At 40.1% G+C, this 26635-nt stretch overlaps 1 protein-coding gene across 2 annotated transcripts in view; it reads left to right on the top strand.

Moving 5' to 3' along the window:
* The window catches only part of DLC1 (DLC1 Rho GTPase activating protein), a 393767-nt gene that overhangs the window by 160044 nt on the left and 207088 nt on the right, over positions 1-26635 (top strand). For both annotated transcript variants that reach the window (XM_075196165.1, XM_075196158.1), the window contains exon 5: positions 23605-23638. In XM_075196165.1, the coding sequence (XP_075052266.1) occupies positions 23605-23638 (34 nt within the window). The remainder of the gene's footprint in view (positions 1-23604; positions 23639-26635) is intronic.

Raw genomic sequence — 26635 nt, 5'->3', positions numbered from 1 at the left:
CAACTTCTTATCTATCTCTGGGCTGACTTCCCCATAATGTTCTCCCTCTACCTGAAATGTAATGTTTCCAAGCTCAAACTCCTTCCATTAAAAACTCCACAATTGAAAACTGTGTTTGAGCAACTCTACCATCACTCCCAAATCCCAAGCCCATTGTCTTCAGTTCATATTTGATTCTAACATGTCCTCTGTTCCCTACTTTCAGTCCTTTGTGAAATCATGTCTCCTCCATGCCAAGCATATCTCCCGTATCCCCACTTACTTTCCTAATCAGGCCACTTAAACACTAATTCATGCTCTCATAATTTATCATCTCGGCTAATGTACTCCCCTACTCTTCAGCCTTCCATTAATCAAACTGACTTACTTCAGTCCATCATAAATGTATCTGCCAGGCTGATTTTCACTACTAAGTGATATATTAATGCTGCCACTCTCATAGTGGACATAACATAATGTTCACATGGTAATAGGACATCTTTCCTCCATGTCCATCCAGCGTTCACTCTGAACACTTGGATGTATTCAATGCACGTTCTCCATTGGGGTCAATAAAACCTATTTCCAGTGCTGGTGCATTTGCAAGTGGTGAATGCAGCTCATACCAAACCTACAACATGCACATGGAAAACACCAGTGTCCTTTCTTCCTGAAAAAAAAACATTTTAAAATCAGTAAAATACAAAGATGGATATTTATGAAGTAAATATGATTTTTTTCTGGATAGCTGTATAGAAATGTTTGGTTTGTCTTTTGTAACCAATTAGACATTTAATTACATTTCTAAGTAGCACTAATATTTATGATCTGATGTGTTACTATGGACAACACATTTTCTATACAGTTACATATAGAACATGTCTCATAAATGTTCCCAAATGTATATTACTTTGACTATCGATATCTCATACACCACAAAATCTCTTGATCTTCACCTTCACGATAAAGGATGAGGTACTAAACCTTCCAGAACTGGTGTCCACTTTATTGTGCAGTTACTCGGCACTCTTCCGTGATGTAAATGGCCAAACGTGTCATGTGAATTTGAACAAATCATACAATAAAATCCTAGACATTTTTTCACTAGCAAGTGAATTGCACTGAAATATTTGCTAATACTGCAATATATTTTTATATACTATTAACCATATATTTGGCATGTGTCTATACTATATGTCCACTATTTATATTTATTTACCTGGTGGATTAAATGTGGTTGTTAAACCACAATGCTGGATGATATTTGTTTTGTCACTGAACAGTATACTGTATAGAGATTGTGTTACTTGCATTCATTACAATGACAATATACATAGCAAAGCACTTAGTTTCCATGAAATATTTATAAATGTTTTTATAGGATAATACATAGTTATTTTTAACAAAAATAACTTTTATATATTATGTTATTATTTTAAACTATATGTACTTTTAACAAGTAGAAGTAAAAATGTTTACGTGGAAAGCTCTCTGTTACAGTTAAACAGCATTCCATCCTTCCACATATGACTTCCCAGGGGACAGACAAAACCTCCCTGCTTAAATAGTTGCCAAATATTGGTGTCATCATCAGGGAGTTAAGACCATTAAGTAGTCAAATTACATTTTAATGGCTTTCACATGAATTCTTGTCACGAAAGGATAATTAAAACATTTCTCATGAGAATTGCTTTGACATCTCCTTCTTTCCTATATATCCAATATACTGTAAACAGATACATAGTGTATTGTTTAATAGAAAAAATCTGAAGGTATTATTATTAATTTCTTATCATTATGTTTCTTGTAGTATATAGTGTTTTTCATTATATATATATACTTATTTGTGTGTGTATATATACACATTTATGTGAAGCACGGTGGCTTGGTGGTTAGCACTGCTGCCTCTCGTCACTGAGGTAATGAGTTTGATTCCTGACCATGGCCTTATCTGTGTGGCGTTTGTATGTTCTCCCCGTGTTTGCGTGGGTTTCCTCCAGGTGCTCCGGTTTCCTCCCACACTCCAAAAACATACTAATAGGTTAATTGGCTGCTATCAAATTGACCCTAGTCTGTGTGTCTGTCTGTGTGTTAGGGAATTTAGACTGTAAGCCCCAAATGGTGATGATGATGATAAATTCAGTACCACACACATACACGCACACTAAGGTTACTAATTACAAATATTATTTAGCATAACCATATTAATAACAATAATAGATTAAATAGTAAACTTGTAGACCTGATCACACCATTATAAATATGTATACATACTCCTCTTCAGGGAATCCAGTATCTCATTGGGCTAATTATACAATGAACAACATAGGGCAGTTTCAGAAGAACACATGTCAATATATAGCAGTGTGGTAAACAAAGCTATAGTTCAGCATCGGAGCAATTGCTGTAAAACATCAACAAAATGCTATAATAGTATCAGACAGGATATTATTACGTGAACAATACACAGTCAATCTGTTGCTCAGTGTAGGAAAAATCCAAGAGTTTGAACCATTTCATCCTTTTGGATATAGTGTCTCCAAGCTGTGCAGCCAATGTGCTTCACATTTAAGAAGCATGAAGTTTCTATCACCACTTTTCCTCGGTGGCGAGACCCAATCAATCAACATTAATCTTAGTGTGATAAATTTGTGTGGTGCTTTTACAAAGCGAGATGCTACTGATTTAGCAATAGGTCCAGATGTAGTCCAAAATTATTCTTGAATCGATGCTCTATGATGTGCCATATGTTTATGAAAGCTTCTGTTTTTTGTACATAAACTAGCCCACATGGATAATTTAGGTTGTAAATAACATGATCCAAGGAATATGTGGACAAGTTGTCAGCCTACGACAAGTGGCACATTGCAGGCATGTATAACAAGCTGGTCTAGAGATGTACTGAGCCAGCTAGGGTGACATGGTACCATATTCAAGAGAGGTTCTTATAACTGTTTTAGGGGTATATTTACTAAACTTTAGGTTTGAAAAAGTGGAGATGTTGCCTATAGCAACCAATCCGATTCTAGTTATAAGTTATTTAGTATATTCTACAACCTGACAGCTAGGATCTGATTGGTTGCTACAGGCAACACCTCCACTTTTTCAAACCCACAATTTAGTAAATATATCCCTTAGTTTATTTGGAGCACAAGGTGGATTTTTAAAACTACACAAAATGTTATCACTTTTGTAACAGTTTCTCCTTTAAAAATTATTTGAGCTGTACCGTAGTCTTCCAACCACTCAATCATTGTCCCTCCAGTTCTCCTACCTTCATATCCTCATCTTGTAATCATCATCCTCTTGTTTCCCCAATTTTCTTTCTACTACTCTCACCCTTGTTTCCTTCTCTAGAATATACTTATAAATTCACAACACAGATCCATTTTGAGGTTAGCAATTCATATCTTGAAAGTTGTGCTGGAAAAATGTCAGGATACAGAACAAAACATTCTTTTAAAATATTTAACAAATTCCATAAAGATTTAAAACAAATAAATTTATTGCTGGTCAAAAAAGCATTAATGACTGAATGAATTCACAGTTACAGGAACCATCTTGTTTACAGATATCACATTTTTATGAGTACTCTTGGGAATGTTCCCATGTATTGGCAGATTTCTGTCTTATTGACATAATCAAACTGTAAAGAATGTTAGGGCATAGAAATGCTATAGTACTAACTGGCTATGAAATGTCACATGAATTTACAAGTAATAGTTAGCATCTCCTGTGCTTTTAAAGATGTCAAGACATCACTAAATGAGGGTCTTTTAAAACCAAAAAAGAACTTGGCACACCTTAGGTCAGAGATAGGCAACCTGATATAATTTCCTGATATAATCTAAGAGCCACATGTGGTTCCAACCTCTGCTCATTACCCTTGATTTCAGCAAGGAAGAAAACAGCCCCATAATAACCTTGGCACTCCCACATCCTTCATCTCCCCCACATGCCACTCAAACCTCTACAGGTGCCCACAACTATTGGCTAATTTATACCTCCAACATTTATCCATGCAAAATTCGCCAAGCACAAACCTTTTGGGCGACTCGCCACCCATTTCTTTGTAAGCTCCGCCCGCTCAAAGGTTAGAATCAGAACAGTTGGGAGGTTATATCTTAACAATGACTTACCTGCAGCACAGAGCCTGCAGAGGATGAAGGGAGACCACATGGTGCAGAATACATAGTACTCCCTTCTCCTTCACCTCTGATGTGATGCGCTGTCCGTGCATTATGTACAGGGGGTCAATGGGAAGCTGAATGTTCCCATTGCTGTATGCCACAAAGCAAATAATAAATCAGAGTCTGGGCTGCAGGTGAAAGCTCACTGGGCCACTTGTTGCCATACATAGTATAGGGGTTATTTGGATTACAGCAAATCTCTACATTTTGCACATTATTATGAAATAAAAACCTAAATTTCCTGTATTGTGATTGCATATATGGATTTGAACTTTTACACTTCTTGATGACACCCCACTACCCTAATAATTTTGGGGTTGTTTTGCAGACTACTCATAATTAGGGATGAGCACCGGCGACTTTTGAGGTCTCGTGTTTTGTGTTTTGGATCCGGATTTCCGTTATTTTTGAGGTTCGGATTTGTCTCGCAAAACACTTGACGAAAGGTCTCGGTTCGGATTTAAGGTTTTGGATTCGGATTTTTTTGCAAAAAAACATAAAAAGTTTAAAAATCAAGTTTTTGGGCTTATTTTCACTCCTAGGCTATTATTAACCTCAATAACATTCAATAACAAGCATTTCCACTAATTTACAGTGTATTCTGAACACCTCACAATATAGTTATTAGTCCAAAACGTTGCAACAAGGTATCTTTCTGGACTGCGTAGAGGAGTGGGTCACCACAATATATATTAAAAATGCTGAACTTTTATGAATCGCACCAATAAATGTACCTGGACTGCGTAGAGGAGTGGGTCACCACAATATATATTAAAAACCCTGAACTTTTATGAATCGCACCAATAAATGTACCTGGACTGCGTAGAGGAGTGGGTCACCACAATATATATTAAAAACCCTGAACTTTTATGAATCGCACCAATAAATGTACCTGGACTGCGTAGAGGAGTGGGTCACCACAATATCTTAAAAACCCTGAACTTTTATGAATCGCACCAATAAATGTACCTGGACTGCGTAGAGGAGTGGGTCACCACAATATATATTAAAAACCCTGAACTTTTATGATTCGCACCAATAAATGTACCTGGACTGCGTAGAGGAGTGGGTCACCACAATATCTTAAAAACCCAGAACTTTTATGAATCGCACCAATAAATGTACCTGGACTGCGTAGAGGAGTGGGTCACCACAATATATATTAAAAACCCTGAACTTTTATGATTCGCACCAATAAATGTACCTGGACTGCGTAGAGGAGTGGGTCACCACAATATCTTAAAAACCCAGAACTTTTATGAATCGCACCAATAAATGTACCTGGACTGCGTAGAGGAGTGGGTCACCACAATATATATTAAAAACCCTGAACTTTTATGAATCGCACCAATAAATGTACCTGGACTGCGTAGAGGAGTGGGTCACCACAATATATTAAAAACCCTGAACTTTTATGAATCGCACCAATAAATGTACCTGGACTGCGTAGAGGAGTGGGTCACCACAATATCTTAAAAACCCTGAACTTTTATGAATCGCACCAATAAATGTACCTGGACTGCGTAGAGGAGTGGGTCACCACAATATATATTAAAAACCCTGAACTTTTATGATTCGCACCAATAAATGTACCTGGACTGCGTAGAGGAGTGGGTCACCACAATATCTTAAAAACCCAGAACTTTTATGAATCGCACCAATAAATGTACCTGGACTGCGTAGAGGAGTGGGTCACCACAATATATATTAAAAACCCTGAACTTTTATGAATCGCACCAATAAATGTACCTGGACTGCGTAGAGGAGTGGGTCACCACAATATATTAAAAACCCTGAACTTTTATGAATCGCACCAATAAATGTACCTGGACTGCGTAGAGGAGTGGGTCACCACAATATCTTAAAAACCCTGAACTTTTATGAATCGCACCAATAAATGTACCTGGACTGCGTAGAGGAGTGGGTCACCACAATATCTTAAAAACCCTGAACTTTTACGAATCGCACCAATAAATGTACCTGGACTGCGTAGAGGAGTGGGCACTGGGCACCACAATAAAATATATAAAAAACCTTCAACAGGTCTGCATTACACTACACATACGGCTGCTCCTCCATCCTCTCCATCATATACATGTTGGAGTTTTAGCGTGTGACAACCTCTTGTTTTTGATAATGTCAGTGCATTTTGAATATTTTTCAATTTGCCCCACACCACTGAATGTACTTTATCTATGATACGCATCTATCTATCTTGACTGCGTAGTGTGGTGGCCCCGGTACACAATTTGGTACCGGGGCCACAATACCTCCTCCAAACATGGTACAGACAATTCGTCATTGAGATCCCAGACAGACAGGGTCAAAGTGTTATTGTTTGACTTTGTAAACCCAAAAAACTGTCCCTGTTGCACATAGTCGTGCAATGAAGACTGACTTTTTCATTTAAAGGCACGATCTTTCAAGTGTAGTGTTTGTAAGTCTAAGTCATATTATACTTTTGGTAAAATTGGTTTATTTTGTTCCTCTTTGTGGTAATTAGTAATAGAATTAAAGTATGAAATAGAATTAAAGTATGAAATAGAATTAAAGTATTAAATAGAATTAAAGTATGAAATAGAATTAAAGTATGAAATTGAGTGGTATATAGAGTTGTAGTGTGGTATAGATAGAGTGGTCCACACAATATAATAATAATAAAACCCTCAACTGGTCTGAATTCCACCAAACAAGTATCTGGACTGCATAGTGTGGTGGCCCCGGTACACAATTTGGTACCGAGGCCACAATATAATTAAAAAATTGGGCATCAACTGTCACCGTTGTTTAATATCTGATACACCTAAATATGGACTGCACAGTGGAGTGGTCCCGGTAGTAAATTTGGTGCCGGGGCCACAATACCTCCTCCAACTTCCAAGTGTAGTGTTTATAAAGACAGACAGCGTCGAAGTGTTATTAGTTGACTTTCTTAACCCTAAAATTGTCCCTGTTGCAAATATTCGTGCAATGGACAGTTACTTTTTTATTGAAAGACTCAAGCTTTCAAGTGTAGTGTTTATAAAATATAAACAACAATACAGTAGTTTTAGAGCACGTCAATACCTCTTGTTTTAAATTATGACACGGCATTTTACTTTTGGTTTAATTTCTTGTATTTTTTTAAATTTGGTTTTACTTTTTGAACATGGCAAACGACTGTTGATTGGTCATATAATGCAAAAAAAAAAGGTCCAAGATGGAATTGTCCTTGGGCCCTCACACCCACCCTTATGTTGTTTAAATAGGACATGCACACTTTAACAAACCAATCATTTCAGCGACAGGGCCTACCAAACAACTTTGGCTGAAATGATTGGTTTGTTTGGGCCCCCACACCAAAAAAGCTATTCATCTCTCCCTGTACAGACTAAACAGGCTCTACTGAGGCAAGATGTCGTCCTCATCCTCAACCTCTGATTCCTCTCCCCCTACAGTGTGTACTTCCTCCTCATCACACATTATCAATTCGTCCCCGCTGGACTCCACAACCACAGGTCCCTCTGTAGTATCTGGAGGGCAGTGCTGTACTTCATTGAGGAATTGATTATTCATTTTTATAAACATCATTTTTTCAACGTTGTGAGGAAGCAACCTCCTTCGCCGCTCACTGACCAGGTTCCCCGCTGCACTAAAAACTCTTTCCGAGTACACACTGGAGGGGGGACAACTCAGGTAAAATAGAGCCAGTTTGTACAGGGGCTTCCAAACTGCCTTTTTTTCCTGCCAGTAACAATATGGACTGTCTGACATGTCTACTTGGATGGTGTCAGCAAAGTAATCATCCACAATTTTTTCTATTGTGACAGCATCCAATGCAGCGAGAGTAGACATGTCTGCAATGGTTGGCAGGTCCTTCAGTCCGGACCAGATGTTATCAGCATCCCCGCCAGTGCCTCTTTTGGGAAAACTGAGCTTTTTCCTCGCAGCCATAGATGTGGAAGAAAATGAGGGTGGAGCTGTTGGCATGTCACGGTCCTCTTCAGAGGACAATCTCCTGACCAGCAGGTCTTTGCGCCGCTGTAGACTTGTGTCCGCCGGAAACAGAGACACAACATACGCTTTAAACCGAGGATCGAGCACGGTGGCCAGAATGTATTCCTCTGACTTTAAAAGAGTGACCACCCTCGGATCCTGGCAAAGCGTACGAAGGGCTACATCCACAAGAGCTACATGCTTGGTGTAATCGCAATGGCTTACCAGCTCCTCCCTCACTTTCTCCAGCTGCTTCTGCAACAGCCTGATCAGGGGAATGACCTGACTCAAGCTGGCAGTGTCGGAACTGACTTCTCGTGTGGCAAGTTCAAATGGCTGCAGAACCTTGCACAACACGGAAATCAGTCTCCACTGCGCTTGACTGAGGCGCATCCCCACTCCTTTGCCTATGTCGTAGGTGGCTGTGTAGGCCTGAATGGCCTTTTGCTCCTCCTCCATCCTCTGCAGCATATAGAGGGTGGAGTTCCAGCGCGTCACAACCTCTTGTTTGAGGTGATGGCAGGGCAGGTTCATGCTTTTTTGATGTGCCTCTAGTCTGCGGTAGGCACTGGCTGAATGCCGAAAGTGTCCAGCAATTTTGCGCGCCACCGCAAGCATCTCCTGCACACCCCTGTCACTCTTGAGGTAATGCTGCACCACCAAATTAATGGTGTGGGCAAAACATGGGACGTGCTGGAAATTGCCCATATTTAATGCCCGCACAATGTTACTGGCATTGTCTGACACCACAAATCCCCATGAGAGTCTAAGTGGGGTAAGCCACTGGGAGATAATTTCCCTCATTTTCTCTAATATGTTGTCAGCGTTGTGCCTCTTATTAAAGCCTGTAATACACAATGTTGCCTGCCTTTGCATGAGCAGCCATTTTGTAGATGCTGCTACTGATGCAGCTGTTGCTGTTGCTGTGGAAGGGGATGCATCTACCCAGTGGGCTGTCACAGTCATATAGTCCTTCGTTTGCCCAGAACCACTTGTCCACATGTCCGTGGTTAAGTGGACAGTGGGTACAACCGCATTTTTAAGAGCACTGAGGACACTTGATCGTACTTCTCTGTACATTTTTGGTATCGCCTGCCTAGTGAAGTGGAATCTCGAGGGGATTTGGTACCGGGGACACAATACCTCCATCAACCCTCTAAATCCCACTCCACTGATGGCGGACACCGGGCGCACGTCTAACACCAACATTGCAGTTACAGCCGCAGTTATACGCTTTGCAATAGGGTGACTACTATCGTATTTTGTGGTCATGGCAAACGACTGTTGGACGGTCAATTGTTTTGTGAAAGACTTAGCGGTCTTACGACTTCCCCTCTGGGAAGATGACCGACTAACAGCAGCAACAGCAGCAGTGGCAGTAGTAGGCGTACCGCTGCAGGATTCCTCGGATGAATCCCGTATTGAGGAGGACTCAGTCTGGCTGCTGACTTGGGCTGCAGGACTGATTCTGATGGAGATTGTGGAGGAAGTTGACGAGGAGGGTGTTGCTGGTGTGTATCCAACTGGACCACGGGATTTAGGTGTCCCTGTACCGATGAGGGTCCTAGCCCCAGTTCCTGAACTAACCACTGAACTATGAAGGTTATTCAGGTGACGTATAAGGGAGGATGTTCCTAGGTGGGCAAGATCCTTACCCCTGCTTATTTGAGCTTTACATAAGCTACATATGGCCATACATTGGTTGTCTGGATTTGGATAAAAATAACTCCAGACCGAAGAGGTGCATTTTTTGGTCTTCTGACCAGGCATGACGATGGGCTTTTTCATCCCATGGACATCAGCTGTTTCCCCCCCTGGTGCCTCATTTACAATAACCACATCACCATCCTCATCATCAAGTTCCTCCACAGCGCCAGCTACATCATCAATAGCCTCCTCCCGAGCCACCTCTTCCCGTACAGTGATGGGAAGGTCAGGCTTGACAACCACCAACATCCTTGGACTCGCCTTGTGGATTTGTGATAATTTCTCTTTAGAAGGCAGAGTTGTTTGCTGTTTTGTTGCTGACAGCATAACTCTCTTCAATTTTTTGTAGGGGGGGGGGGAGGAGGAGGAGGGCTAAGATCCGTGGGTGAAGCTGAACCACTAGTCATGAACACGGGCCAGGGCCTAAGCCGTTCCTTGCCACTCCGTGTCGTAAATGGCATATTGGCAACTTTACGTTTCTCCTCAGATGATTTTAAGTTTCTCTTTTTGCTACTTTTTCTTAACTTGGGCTTTTTGGATTTTACATGCCCGGTACTACGAGATTGGGCATCGGGCTTGGAAGACGACGTTGATGGCATTTCATCGTCTATGTCATGACTAGTGGCAGCAGCTTCAGCATTAGGAGGAAGTGGGTCTTGATCTTTCCCTACTTTATCCTCCAAATTTTTGGTCTCCATTATATGTAGCACAAGATACTGCAGAATGTGTGAACTTGGTAATATTGCAGTACCAATGGACTTATACTGCTGGATTGGTTTTGCAAATTTGGTTATAATTATTATATATTTTTTTTTTTTTTTAAATTTTTTATTTTTTTTTACTTTTTTTTTATTTTTAAAAAACTTGGGAATAGTGGGGAAATAACTATGCCCTTAGAAGCACAGAGCACAGGACACAGCACCACTGGACTGAACAGGACACGGCACAGGACCCAGCAGCACTACGGAACTCAGCAGGACAGAGCACAGGACACAGCACCACTGGACTGATACTGCAGAATGTGTGAACTTGGTAATATTGCAGTACCAATGGACTTATACTGCTGGATTGGTTTTGCAAATTTGGTTATAATTATTATATATTTTTTTTTTTTTTAAATTTTTTTTTTTTTTTTACTTTTTTTTTATTTTTTAAAAACTTGGGAATAATGGGGAAATAACTATGCCCTTAGAAGCACAGAGCACAAGACACAGCACCACTGGACTGAACAGGACACGGCACAGGACCCAGCAGCACTACGGAACTCAGCAGGACAGAGCACAGGACACAGCACCACTGGACTGATACTGCAGAATGTGTAAACTTTGTAATATTGCAGTACCACTGGACTTTTACTGCTGAATGTGTGAACTTGGTAATATTGCAGTACCAATGGGCTTATACTGCAGGATTGGTTGTGCAAATTTTGTGGTAATTAAAAAAAATTAAAGTAGTTTTTGGTATTTTTTAAAAAAACTTTTTTTTTTTTTTTTAAACACAGGGGAATATTGGGGAAATAACTATGCCCTTAGAAGCACAGAGCACAGGACACAGCACCACTGGACTGAACAGGACACAGCACAGGACCCAGCAGCACCACTGACCTCAGAAGGACAGAGCACAGCACACAGCACCACTGGACTGATACTGCAGAACACAGCACAGCACAGCACAGCACAGCACAGCACAGCACAGCACTAAACAACACAGCACAGCACAGCACAGCACAGCACAGCACAGAACTAAACAGCACAGAGGACCACCTAACACACCCTCCCTCTACCCTGATCAATGCCCGAGTGAAGATGGCGGCGACTAGCGGGGAATTTATAGGATCCGAGTATCGCGAGATCCGACAACGGGATTATGAGTCAGAGCCTCAGTTTCACATTTGAATTTGGCGCCAATACCCGGATCTGTCTCGGATCCGACTCGGATCGGCAACGTTCGGGTGGGCTCGGATTTCATAAATCCGAGTGCGCTCATCCCTACTCATAATGTAAGTTATTCACATTTGATTTGGGTTTGACTGCCGCTGCCCTGACCCCGAATGGTGAACTTCTAAATTAAATTTGCGATTTCTAGTTCAAGCTTGCAGCTTTCAGTTAAAACAATAGACGTTAAATTAATAATAAAATGTTGTTCAACCCCATTCGTCTTGCTCAAATTGAATTGTAAGTATGAATATATGCTGCAAATTTGAACCGTCGACCATACTTACCAACTTTCTGTTGGTGAAATCCGGGAGCCTACAGAGGAGGTGGGCGTAACGGGGGGGGGGGGGCTCCAAATGGCGTCATTTTGGGGCCAAACACCGCGATTCACCGGGAATCCCGGCGTTTGGGACTTAATTCTGGACACTTCACTAGGAAGTGGGCAGAATTATCCAGATGCGGGGGATTGCCACACTCGCCGGGAGCCCGGGAGACTCTCGCAAAATGCGAGAGTCTCCCGGATATTTCGGGAGAGTTGGCAAGTATGCCGTCGACTAAAAACATTTCAGCTAAATTTGAGCAATGTGAGCAGGTTCACACATGATCAAGCTGTTTTGCACATGTTTGAGACTGTTTGCATGTGAGTGAGCAGATTCGCACATGGTTAAACACACTTGAACATGTTCAAACTGAAATGGGTACACTTTTCTAATGCAAACTGCAAGCTTCGAACTTTGAATGCAGAAATGTTTGCTGTTTAAATAAAAAAAAGTATTAATATAATATACTATAAAGTGTAACCATTTAAGCTTGAACAGCTGATTTTAATATTTTTAAAATCTTAATACAAGGGATGAGCACAGATGGTGATTGGAGAACACGAACCATGATTGACAAACGTCAAATGTGAACTGCCCTAAATTTTGAACCAAAAAAATCGAAGTAAATTTGCAGCAAACATATTAACGACCTGAGAATAGATGAAATTCAATGGAATTTCAAACTGATTCGAAATTTTCAAGCTTTTTAACTTATGGCCTTGAATTCATGATAGTGAGGGGGCTTTGTTTTTACCTGATGTGTCATATTTATTGTCGAGATGTGTGCCGAACCCCATGTTTTGGTTCTGGATGTAGTTTTGGTTCTAAAACATCTTTGTGTATTGTTTTTTTTTACTGGCTTTGCCCAAAAATCATAAAAGGTTTTTGTGTTTGGTTTTGGATCTGGATTTAGTTAAAATATTTGGAAAACAGGTAAAATTAGTTGATTTTGCGCTTTTTTGCTCCTATATTTCTATTTATAGCATTAACATTCATTTTCAGTCATTCCCAATCTAGTTGCTAATGATCCCTTCACAACCATCCAAATTGTCACCAAGTCTGCAGCGAGCTGTCTTAATGAAGGGTTTTGTAACTTTGCCATTGTTGCATTTGTTTTCTCTGATTCAATTAAAAAAACAATGAACTAGTCCAGCAGTTCCCAAAGTGTGCGCCGCGGCTCCCAGGGGTGCCGCGGCGCTATCACTGGGGTGCCGCAACCAGCCAGAGGAAAAAGAAAAAAAAACAAAAAAAAAACAACTTACCAATCTGCACAGTGCCGGGACCCAGCATCCTCCTATCTCCTGCAGCGCGCCCGACAATCAGTGACAAGTTGAAGGAGAGAGGAGGATGCTGGGTCCCGTCACCGCGCGGATTGGTAAGTTTTTTTTGTTTTTTTTCTTTTTCCTCTGGCTGGCCGCAGCGGAGGGGGGACAGTGTGGTGGCAGAGTGAGAGAGGAGCATAGAGAAAGGGCCAGAGACTGTCAGAGAGAGAGTGGCAGAGTGAGAGGGGGGCAGAGTGGCGGCAGAGTGAGAGACGGTGGCAGAGAGAAAGGGGCAGAGGCAGAGTAAGAGGGGCAGAGTGAAAGTGCCAGAGAGAGTGGCAAAGTGAGAGGGGGCAGCAGGGACAGCGTGAGAGGAGGCAGAGTGAGAGGAGGCAGCGTGAGAGAGGGCAGAGGGGCAGAGTGAGAGGAGGCAGCGTGAGAGAGGGCAGATGGGCAGAGTATGAGGAGGCAGCGTGAGAGAGGGCAGAGTGGCAGCGTGAGAGAGGGCAGAGTGGCAGAGTGAGATAGGGCAGAGTAGCAGCATGAGAGAGGGCAGAGGGGCAGCATAAGAGAGGGCAGCGCTGAGAAAGGGTAGAGTGAGAGGGCAGATGGGGCAGCGTGAGAGGGGGCAGAGGGGCAGCATGAGAGAGGGCAGAGTGAGAGGAGGCAGCGTGAGAGAGAGGGCAGAGGGGCAGAGTGAGAGGAGGCAGCGTGAGAGAGAGCAGAGTGAGAGGAGGCAGTGTGAGAGAGGGCAGAGTGGCAACATGAGAGAGGGCAGAGTGGCAGCGTGAGAGAGGGCAGAGTGAGAGGGCAGACGAGGCAGCGTGAGAGGGGGCAGAGTGGTAGTGTGAGAGGGGGCAACGTGACTGGATGCAGAGGGGGCAGAGTGTGTGGAGATGAAGGAGGTCACAGTGTGAGTTAGTTGTCAATTATTTTTTGACAGAAATATAATTGAAAAAAATATATAAAAATATTTTTCCTTTGGATCTATGTGTATTATTTTTGCATACAACTAAATAAGTATTTCTGTCCTGAGCTAAATACTTAATACATTTTTTTGACCCAACTACTTCTAAAACAGGACTACTCGGTAATTATTTTGGAGGGGTGCCTTGAAAAAATTATGGAAACTCTAACAGTGCGGCGAACTGCAAAAGTTTGGGAACCCTTGAACTAGTCTATACAGTTCTCTAACACCATCACATAGTGTAAATCATCAGCCATCATATCGCCATCTATACATGTATTCTTTGTCAGTGCCAAATTCTGTCCTTAGCCAAAAGGACAAATCGAGATTGACATTTTGATCTCAAACTGGACATGGTAACTGGATGTAAGATATACATGGTAACTGACAAAGATATCAAATTCCCCTTGTTTGATTCACAAGGGCAATACTACGGCATAGATCTACCTTACTCATAGCATAAACAAATACTTCAAAGTATTTAAAAGCTCCGCTTTTGTCATGTGATGATGGGATGTCTTGTGCCTACATGTGCTTTAGGATTTATGTGAACATGCATGGATTTTTCAGACAAAATGGCAGTGCCTACAGGGTTACACAAAGTTTTCCTCGCTAAGTGAGGATTAAGAGCATGAGTGCGAATACGTTTGCACCAACATGCAAAGATGAGATTTCATCTTGCGGGACAAGGTTATTTTAAATGAGATAGAGCTATGGAGATCATGCAATTACAGGGGCACACCACTTTTTTCATCCTGCTCATCAGTCCCACCACCAGTGCATTTTCAGGTCACCTGCGGACCCTATAAATTGGAGGCACAGGCACCTCCGGCTCCAAACACCACCGGTCAGTGTGTCCCGAACCAACTTGAGCTTAGCCAAAAGGAATCGAAATTTGACATTTTAATCTAAAACTGGATATGGTAACTGGATGTAGATATACATGGTAGCTAGCAAATATATCAGAGTTCCCTTGTTTGATTCACAAGGACAGCATTACGGCAGAGATCTACCTTACTCGTAGCATAAGAAAGCATAAGTAAAACAAGTTATTTGAAAGCTCCACTCTTTGCTACCAATTAAAGTTCTGCCCATCGAGAAGTGCATAGTACTAGCCACATTTGTCTATTTACTTTTATAAATGTTTAACTCTATTCATTCCTACCACTGTCCATCCACTGTCCTCTGCCTGTTTCTGTAGCATTGGTGCCTATGATGGATGCCCTATTATGTTCCAAATTTATTGTATGTGTAGTCTTTGAAGTTTTTCAGTATGGATGCAGGCCAACTTTGTCTGTCATCATCATTTATTGATATAACATCAGCAAATTACTTAGCACTTTACAATTGGATATCTATCTACTTGTCTAAATATCTACTGATGCTACTGTCCATCTAGTGACATCTGATTGTTACTACCTCTTCACTCTCCTTGATGCATGCTGTCTAACATTCCAAATTTAGTGTGTGCATAACATTTCAACATTTTTATCTCTTGTACTGTACAGTCCCAACACTACAGTTTTTTGTGTTAATTTATCTAATGGGCTTGCTTCAGTTTGTGGCATGACAAATGACAATTTTTTGCAGCCATTGCAATTTTCTACATGTGGTTGCTTAATGTCAAAAATGCTCAGAAAAAACCCTCACATGCAAATACCTTTTTTCCCACTTAATATACAGTAGATGTCACTGAGTAACCCTTAACTCTTCACAACTATTGAAAAATACAAAAACATAGTAGTTTTTTGGAAGGGTTCTGCTGCTGACTCTCATAAACACATGGTTCTTTGTGTACAGTAACTTATGTTCATTTGTTTTACTGATCATTTCTTGACAAATAAAGGCTAGAATGGCTAGATCCACACTAAAGGTCATTTACAAAAGTGCAAAATGTGCGCCCCTTGCAGTGCTTATGCCATTTGTGCTTTATTTTCATAAATGCAGCTGTAATTTTGTGTAATTTATCTTTATTCAAATTTCAACAATACAATTATCAGTGGGTTACAAAAGCATTTTTAAGTAAAAGTAGCTAAAATGCATATGGTTTTTCACCACGAAATTCAGAGATAAAGAGTAAGAGTAGCAGGAAGAAGAAAAAGAAGAGAGGGACAGATTGAAGTGTGCAACCCCCTTTGCCATGCTAGTGGGTACAAGAAAGAATAAGAGAGGGAATAGGTGAGGGTCATAGGGGGAGGGGTTGGTGGAGCTATCTGATGATGGGAGTGATTAAGTGATTAAGGAGGAGTATACCCGCTGAAGTAGGAGCTGAGCTTTTCAATGGTCTTTGTTTCCCTGCACCCTGGAACACACACCATAGACACCATGTGGCATAATAATCTGGGAATGTATCATCTGAGGAGAATATTGACTCATCCATTGATCTGTAGTATTCCATTCTCTGGAGCCCTTCCTTAGTGGACAGAGGGGTAGGAGACCTCCAATGAGTTGGTATCACTGCTTTGGTGGCTGATATAAAGTATTTCAGAACTGATTTTTTTTAAACTGGAGATTGGGGTATTGGACTTATATAGTAGCCAAAAAGCAGGACTCTCTGTGACCTTGTCTCCAAATATAACAGTAGAAACCGCTATAACCTGGGTCCAGAACGGTCGGAGCACCGGACAGTCTCACCAAATATGAAGGGGAGTACAGGAGCGTCTTGGCATCGCCAGCAAACATCTGAGACTCCCGGGCATATTCAAGCTAATTGGGCTGGGCATCTATACCAACGTGACATGACCTTATAATGTGTTTCCACAACTGCTACACTAGTGGAGCATGCATGTGTATTTTCGATATTTGGGCAATCTGCTTCCTGGACCCAGTCACCCAGTTCTTGCTCCAAAGCTCTGGTAAATCTGCGTAAGGAATTATATAACTTTTCAATAAGGAGCTTATAGATTGTGGAGAGGAGGTGGGGAGGGCATCTTGCAGCTTGACACAACGATTCAAAAACCGTTCGATCCCTTACTGTAGCTTTGCAGGGGAGTCCCAAAGTCAGGAAATGTTTAATTTGGAGAAATCTCCAGATTTCTAAGTTCAGTAGTTTCCATTTAACTTGGACTATTTCAAAGGGAGACACATCCGAGGAACCGATCAGCTGGCTGACACGTGTGATCCCATCCTGAGCCCAGGTTTTGAATGGGCTCACCCTTAGACCCGGCACAAACAGTGTTTTGCCAAAAATGGGAGACAAAGAGCATATAAATGAGGATATATGAGTAAGCAGTCGGAGTCTGGACCACCTTGAAATGATGGGGCCAATAGTGGGATGTTTAATAGTAGGTAATTTGCTCCGGTGGGGTACGGAATAATGGTTGCCATTATTCCAACAATACTTGCCCCGACGTGGTGACCCCGAACGGCTTCTTCCTGACCTGGCTCCAGGACGACTGCTGTGACTGACGACTGCAAGGGATCGCGATTTATGAAGATTTTGAAGAGTCTTGATGATGTCACTGCCGACCGTGACGCTCTTTTCCTTGCTGTTAAGGTGGAAATGTAAGTATGCGTCCATAGACAATGTACGACGCTAAGCAAAGTACATTGTCTATGCCCGCATGCTTACATTTCCACCTTAACAGCAAGGAAAAGAGCGTCACGGTCGGCAGTGACGTCATCAAGACTGTTCAGATTCTTCGTAGGTCGCGATCCCTTGCAGTCACAGCAGTCGTCCTGGAGCCAGGTCAGGAAGGAGCCGTTCGGGGTCACCACGTCGGGGTAAGTATTGTCGATATGCTGACTACCACCGATTTGCTCAGCTGTTTTTAATGGGATGCGCGTGTATCTGCCTTCCAAGATGGTTCAGGTGCACACATTGTTCTTCCTCTGATGGGAAGAGCTTGTTGTATCAGTATGTGCAGTGATGAGTGTTAGTTGCCGAGATATGCAGCCACATAAAAAAGCGAGAATTCGTTTTGTGGGATGAAATTCTTTAACTGAGATTGGACATGTGAACCAGATACATATAGGTGGGTGACCCCTGTTTAATACGGAGGGGGCCACACTCCATTTTTCTCCCAACAAAGTTCTTGAGTTTTATGGCTCAGACGAGGTGTCGGTAAGCGTCTGTCGGTTTATTGTTATAATGGGACACTTTTTAAACCTGCCACACTTGATATGAGAAAATGTAAAATTTCTAGCCATACAAAACATGAAATAAATGCAGTCCCAATGTTCCTTCACTCTTTAATGTTTAATTTAAGATGTAAATTAATAATATTTTAGGGATAAATCCATGCAATTAGTGAATTTGTGGTTCTAAAGTGCTTATAGAATGGACTTTCACATTTTCACTCTTTCTACTACATGCATTTCCAGTCGTACCCACAATTAAGCGCAGGATTTTCATGGCACAGTACCCTAAATTGGGATGTGGTCATGCAGATATAAATAAACTAGGTGGACAAATAACATAGAAACCAACTATCCAGGAATTTCGGTAGACTCTCAAATTTCTCACAGATTCCCAGGAGGACCCCACAACCTCCCATGTAACTAGTGATATGGGTGGGTCGGGGCTGTGAATCGCATCATCCTGGTCCAGCCCACTGCTATATTAGGCCGCAAATCGTGGCATTGGACAGAAGAGGGCAGGATTATACAAATTCTGCAGGCCTTTCTCTCAGTCTCGGCAGTAGGTTCTCCCATCTGGGATGTCCTGGGGGGTAGATGAAAAATGTTGGCAAGTATAACAAATAAGCACATTTGTGAAAAAGTAATGCTCTGTGCACCTGTATATTTCTGACATTTAAAAATAACACTTTATTGGGTTTGCAAGCAAGAAATGGTGGGGAGGGGGCACAAAAAATTATGTTTGCTTAATTCACAAACTTCTTCACTCTCCATCACTTCCTGCACTCCAGAAAGTGTCAGTGTGAATAAAACTGTATATTTTTTTATTTAAGTTAAATGTGGGCAATTAGAGACAAGAGGCCTGAATCATTAAGGATCTTAAATTAAGAAATATCTTATTTAAATCTCCTGGACAAAACCATGTTACAATGCAAGGGGTGAAAATTAGTTTTCTGTTTTGCACATAAGTTAAATACTGAATGTTTTTTCATGTAGCACACAAATACTTGATAGCTTATTTGTACACTGAAATTTAAAGTTGATATTTGTGTGCTACATGAAAAAACAGTCAGTATTTAACTTATGTGCAAAACAGAAAACTAATTTTCACCCCTTGCATTGTAACATGGTTTTGTCCAGGAGACTTAAATAGCATATTTCTTAATTTAAGATCCTTAATGAATCAGGCCCAAGATATCTAAAATACCACACATAAACAATACATAAAGTGCTCTCCGACAGATAATAAATTAACATTTTCAGTAGGCTATCAAAGAATATTTGGAATTTTTCTGTAAGGCACGGGAAATGTCTAAATATGCATATACTGCTAAATGTATGTTTCTAAAGATCCAAAATGTAATTTTCAACTTTTTTCCACTGACATAGTGGGAGGCAGAATTTAGACCAGCCAGATGTTAAATCCTCAAGTGCTACATATAGAAAGCTATTTGGGAGTGGGTGGGAGTTAAATGCTGCACTTGGGAAGTAGAGAAGAAAAAACTCTGAGATGTTTGCAATGTTCAACAGGGTAAATTATCAGTCCTATTTAAATATATTTTCCAGTCTGTGTACTTTTTTAAAAAACATATTGTTTTATTTTGACAGTAGTGTCCTAACTGTACCTTAGGGAGTAGCGAAATTTTCTAAACTGTTCCGCAGAATGTTCACCTCAGTCCGCACATGGACACAGAATTCTGCACGTTTCTATGGCGGAGTTTGGCCAAACGTTTTCCACCCGGAATTCCAACTCCAGCCACAGAGCATAAGAAATTCCGACCGTTGTCGTCCTAGCTCTATTTATCATCATCATCATTTATTTATATAGCACCACTAATTCCGCAGCGCTGTACAGAGAACTCACACTCATCAGTCCCTGCCCCATTGCAGCTTTATTTACAGATTATATTACCGGAACTTCACACCTCTGTGAAACAGACTTTTCAAACCCAAAATGTGACTAGCAAGTAATTCCTTTGCAAATTTGCAGTATAAAACATTTATATTCTATCTCTATTTCATATATGATTCTTTAGTTTCTTTTTTTTTTTTTTTGCATGTTATTTTTTGCCTTGTCATTGGGAAGTATATCAATGGTTTAATGGCCTAAACCAGTTTTGTTTCTCATATAAAAAAAAATGTTATTCAAGTTTATCTTAAATTAAGTGTCCATTTTTACATTTTCAGAAATGTAAAAAGCATTGTAAAATTTGTCAGCTTTGTGGTATTAGCAATAGTGAACTGGTCATTGCCAGTGGCATAACAGTTTGGCAGTCACGGTCATTCTTAGATGTATATATGAAGGTGGCAGTGAGACGACATAAGAGAATGTTACATTGCAGAGCGCAGCTGGAGAGAAGGTGACTTATAATATTGATAGAAACAAATCATGACCATTGAATAATTTGCACTCAATGTGGAGAGGGTGCTGGATAGTGTCTGAGGCGGTAAAGATAGTTTGAAATGAAGGTTTTGTGGTTAAATACCCATGTTGTGGGGTATAATAAACAGGCAAAGGGATGAAATGCAATGTATGACTTTGTGGTATAGCCTTTTGTTCAGAGAGTAGGTCGCACTGTTTATTGTTTGGGGGATTAGTGGTGTGTTTAATAGAATTTGTATTACTGTAGACAGCAGGATAAGATTGTGTAATATGTGCTGTTTAATAAAATGTTTATTGCTGTAGCCAACAAGATGACATTGTGTAATGTGGGAGGTTTATTGGTAATGTGAGGTCGTTACTGCATCCAGTTTTAGATCTACAGTAATGTGTAAGGCTGGGTACAGTGTTTTCAGCTGATTATCGGGCCAATCACCCGATAAACAACCATTCAGCCTGATATAGTGTGTACACTGCAACGATGAACGATTATTGCTCCAAAGCACACCGTATCGTTTCATTTGATATTTAAACCGGACTAAAAATCTCATTTGACAATGGAACATTGTCGTACCAATTATGCAGTGTGTATGCACTCACACCAGCAGTGTAGGCAGATCTCTATGGGGTGTTCAGAGTCACAATCTTTTCAGCCGATGGTTACGACAGATAAAGAGCACAGATCTGAGGGTAAATGGTGTAAAAAGTGTATAGTGTGTACACATGAATCAGCATGTTGATCAGGACTCGTTGGCAAAATAATTAGAAATATCGCATTGGGAGACATTTTGTATAGTGTGTACCCAGCCTTAGATTAAGTGGTGTTTGTGAGATTATTAGTCTAGACAGTTGGAGACATTATGTAAAGGGAGTGCACTATTTTCATGTAAGTATAGTGAGGGCCATTTTAATAATGGAGCAAAAGGGGTATTTATTCAAGGTCCACCAAGACATGATGGCTACCAATAGGCATCCTGCTAATGGAACATGGATAATAGAGGCCCAAAAAACTTCTGTATGAAGCCCTTGTGCCCTAAGTACATAAGACACAACCTGTTTAGAAGAAGAGGTCTAGTATTTATTTATTTAAGATCTCCTAAATCAAACTTAGAAGTATATAAAAAGAACAATTACTGTAACTGAAAAGACTTTACCTTAACTCTCAGATAAAACTAACATCAATTCTAGTCTAAATCTAAACCAATCATTAACACAGACGTAACATTAGCACAGACCCTAAACTAACCAGTGCTTTGCCAAGTGTACCTCTAATACCCCATTCATACTGCACCAAAATCCCGGGTTTTTGCCGGGGCGAGTTCAAACGAATGGTACAAGTCAAAAATCCCGGGTCTAAAAACCCGGGTCTTCAACCCGGGATTTATCGAGGGGTAATTCCCATGTCGGACCCGGGTTGCCTGCACTATGAATGGTGATTGGCTGTCTGCCTGTCTAATGTGGTAAACAATCACCACACACTTTTGCATCATCTTTATGCGTCAAAAAACCAGTCATCTTTCAATGACATCACCATTTTTCAGCCAATGAAAACTGCTCTGGTGATGACTCCCACAAATTGCCAGGGCACAGACTTGTGCAGTATGAATGGGGTCAACCCAGGAAATTCCAGTATGAAAGCGGTATAATTTGATCCTTGCCCTGGACCCTCTAATGTGTTAAAGTGGCCATTGGTTTATAACTGTTAGTATTGTGGGTCTACTGCAATGTCTGGGGTCTAGTGATCTGTATAGGGTTGAGCATGTGTGTAATGTGTGGGTGTCTAGTTTTTTTGGAGTGGGAAAAAGGGGACAGTACTAGGAAAACCAGGACACAATGTCACTGCATAGTTGTGTGTCAAGGTTAGTTTAAGCTCTTATTTGTTTCCGTTGATCAGTATTTCTGCTACATTTCTCGCAAATGGACACAGCAAGATGTTAGTATTTTGCTTTGTTGATTTTATTTATTCTAATGTGTTTCTTAATAATGTTATATCATTTTAAACAGGAATTATGAAACCTTTTGTTCTTACTTCTTTTAAAGCATGGAATAAAAGTGTGCATGCATGTACATTAAAAGTACATTAACCTGATCGGCAAAAAATGTATCAAAAAGTGTCATAAAATAGGGTCTTTGAAAGTTTACAAGGATGATGGGGTCCACAAACAGCCATGGGGGCCACATCTGAATCAACCAATTGGACAAATCTGTTCACGATTAAATAACTTTTACAGGTGATGACCTCTAGTATCTATTCTAGTTTATGAATGTGTATTATTTTATATTACTAACTGTAACTTGTCCACAATTTATAGACAGGAGGAATATGCCTGGTGCTTTATATAATGGATAATATAACCACCAGTGTAAATTCTTAGGATATTAGAAATCACCAAGGAATTTTATGACCATATAAAGGCACAAAACTGCTGAATAAATGCTTTCATAGAAGCAACTTCTCATATCCTTATATTATAAATAGAACATTATTATTCTTTACAAAACACAAATTTTCCTGAATAGTGTGATGATTACATCGCTATTGCTCACTGTTTATACAAATATTATTTACAGACGTTTACACATACATTGACATCACTAGTAATTTACAAAAACACTATAAAAATGTCTAAAAGCAGTGACACGCTACTGTTTGATTATAAAGCATTGTAGTATATTGTAGCGTATTATCATTGGAGATGAACTTAAGCATCTGTCTATAATATACTAACATAACACATATTATATAGACAGACTATATATATGTCTCAAATAGTTCATAACATTCTAATATTCATCTATTTTTATTATTCTAGGCTTTGCCAATGATTTCTGAAAGAGAAAAGGCTGGTAAGTACAAATATGTCTTTCTTATATATATTTATATATATGTATTGTACATGGATAGTTGAAATTGTCTACTGTATCACAAACCACAGATAACATTTGTCACAATGAAGGTCATTTATAATCAAGCAGATTAGCATTATTGAGGGCAAAAGTTAATATTGCCCTCTATTGACATGACATGTTTGTTTTGCAGCAAGTTGAGAGCTTTTGTGAAACAGCAAATTTTTAAAGTGTTTTGTTTATTACTGAATTAAATCACAATAGTATACTAAGGGACCTACTTATCATTGAGAGCCCCATCACAGCAATAAGTCTTGATTCTTTTTTTTATACAAATGCATTTTAACGACCAAACATCACCGAGCTAGAGTTAACTTACCGCTATTCTTTGCAGGTGTAAGCATTCATGAGCCCTCTTTGTCTGTATTAGCCAGTATTGTTTATTTATTATGTTTTGTCTCCAATTGTAAAGTGCTATGGAATTTGCTGGCGCTATATAAATAAATGTGGATGATGATGATGATGAGAATGAGCTACCTTGTCAGATTTGGGATTCAGTTTTACTAATTAAAAAAAAGTCTAAACCGATTTAATTTAAAAGTAAAAAAGCAAAAAACATTTTTAGATATTAATGAGTTGTAATTTTTAAAGGAAGCCGGCAAGGTTATAACGATAACAATGCTAGCACTAACGGTAACTTTTTCATATATTGTTTTCGAAGGTAATAGGACTTGTTGCCCAGTTATAAATATGTCCCTAAGTAAGGTATTAGTTTTGAGATCCTGTAATCTCAAATATCCATTGGTTCATATATCCTTCTACTTTTCAAATTAACCCCATATTAATTTTTAATCCAATGCACTTACCTGTATTTCATAGTAGCTAATCGCATTCTGATTTTTGCAAAAGATATAAAGGTAGTAGAGTTTGGAGTTTGTATGTTCTCCCTGCATTTGCGTGGCTTTCCTCCGGGTGTTCCGGTTTCTGCCCACACTCCAAAAACATACTAGTAGGTTAACTGGCTGCTATCAAATTGACATTAGTCTGTGTGTGTATGTATGTTAGGGTATTTAGACTGTAAGCTCCAATGGCGCAGGGACTGATGAGAGTGAGTTCTCTGTACAGCGCTGCAGAATTAGTGGCGCTATATAAATAACTGGTGATGATGATGAAGGTAAATTAAGCTCTATTAAGTGCCTCCTAGATGGGCCTGTCCTAGTTAGAGTACAGGTCAGAGTTCTTCATTGACTCATTTTAAGCAAACATAATCAATCTATGGCTACAATATTTAATTTCCAGACTTCTATTGGCCATGGGGTTCAGCAAACATGCTGTTAGTGGGTGCGAGTAGTTGAAATTTTTCAAGACATACTGTATATATGTGATCAAATGGAGTATGGCACATTGATCGATATAGGTCAAAGTGGTTGCATTTAAGTCTATTTGAGTATCATCAGGAAAGTATTATCTGATATGGGCAGCACGGTGACTTAGTGGTTAGCACTTCTGCCTCACAGCACCGGGGTCATGAGTTTGATTCTCGACCATGGCCTTATCTGTGTGGTGTTTGTATGTTCTCCTCCTGTTTGCGTAGGTTTTCTCCCACACTCCAAAAACATACTAGTAGGTTAATTGGCTGCTACCAAAATTGACCTTAGTCTCTGTCTCTGTGTGTGCGTATGTTAGGAAATTTAGACTGTAAGCTCCAATGGAACAGGGACTGATGAGAATGAGTTCTCTGTACAATGCTGCGGAATTAGTGGCGCTATATAAATAACTGATGATGATGATGATCATACTACTGCTTTATATACATTCCAGGGAAATGTGCATTATGTGATCTACATAGTCACTAAGTCTGATGTTGTACCACAGCAGACTCTAATTGCCACTGAAAATGTTTAGTCAATGTTTTATGGCTTAGTGCAAAGTCCAAATATAAATGAAATTTAGTGGCCTAAAATACCGTTTTCTTAGATTACTTAAGAAATGCTGTTTTCCATGTGAAAGTCATTGTATCAGGTGTGAAATCACAGAGCAACATTTCCAGTCAGCCCAGGACAAATGATGGGAATGAGTGGCAATAGATCGTATAATATAAAGACATCTTTGCATAGTGGGAGATCAATCCTAAAATTAGATGAAAAGAAAGGTGATTGAAGAGGCAGGTGAAAGGTAAAAGGTTACTAAGACTACAGTTAGACATGTAAGGTAAGTAAGAATGTGAGTAGAGAAATGTTTCCAGCTGCAGGAATCCATGCACGGGAAGATGTCAGACTGACAATTGTAAGAGTGCACATTGTATAGTGCCTGGGAGGAGGATGGACAGTAAATGATGAGCATGTAGATAATTGAGAAGTCTACAGAATTGGCAATGTGAAAATACTTGTGAAGGCTATGTGTATAAACTGAGAGCAGTACAGCGATAAGCCAGCACTGACCACAAGGCATGTGGATCATTCAGTGATTTAATAGCGTAAATAATATCATGATATGACAGAGAGAGGATGCACTAAAACTGTATTTGTGTGCATATTAGGCTGCATAGTCAAGTTATATGTGAACCCATATTAAAAAGGGGGACAAGAGGACGTTAATAAAATTAATTTTGGTTTATAAAAATATTGTATAAGTGGTTAGCCACCATAATACTTCATTATTACTAGATATGTCTACATGCTCTACTGCAATTATACCTCATAACTAGAGCCTTCTGCTATGTCCCAGTAGCCTCTCCCTCTGCTCCAATGTAATATTCCCTCCAGCAGTTTTTATGCATGTCATGCTTGTAATCACTATGTCCATACCTCTAACTTTTTTTGAGGGACAGACCCATTTTCTGACCCAAATCATTTTGTTCCTATTTTCTTTAAAATTGTAGCTCTTTTAGGTCTAATTAAACATCTGTATGTATAATGTCTTCCATTGGATGCAAAATGTGTCTGTCCACATCCTAAAATCCATATAATGACACCCACACTGTATAGTTGTTATTCC

This window comes from Mixophyes fleayi, chromosome 1, assembly GCF_038048845.1.
Source record: "Mixophyes fleayi isolate aMixFle1 chromosome 1, aMixFle1.hap1, whole genome shotgun sequence".
Classification (NCBI taxonomy): domain Eukaryota; kingdom Metazoa; phylum Chordata; class Amphibia; order Anura; family Limnodynastidae; genus Mixophyes; species Mixophyes fleayi.
The sequence above is the reverse complement of the archived record's forward strand: the minus strand, read 5'-3'. Positions and strand labels throughout refer to the sequence as shown.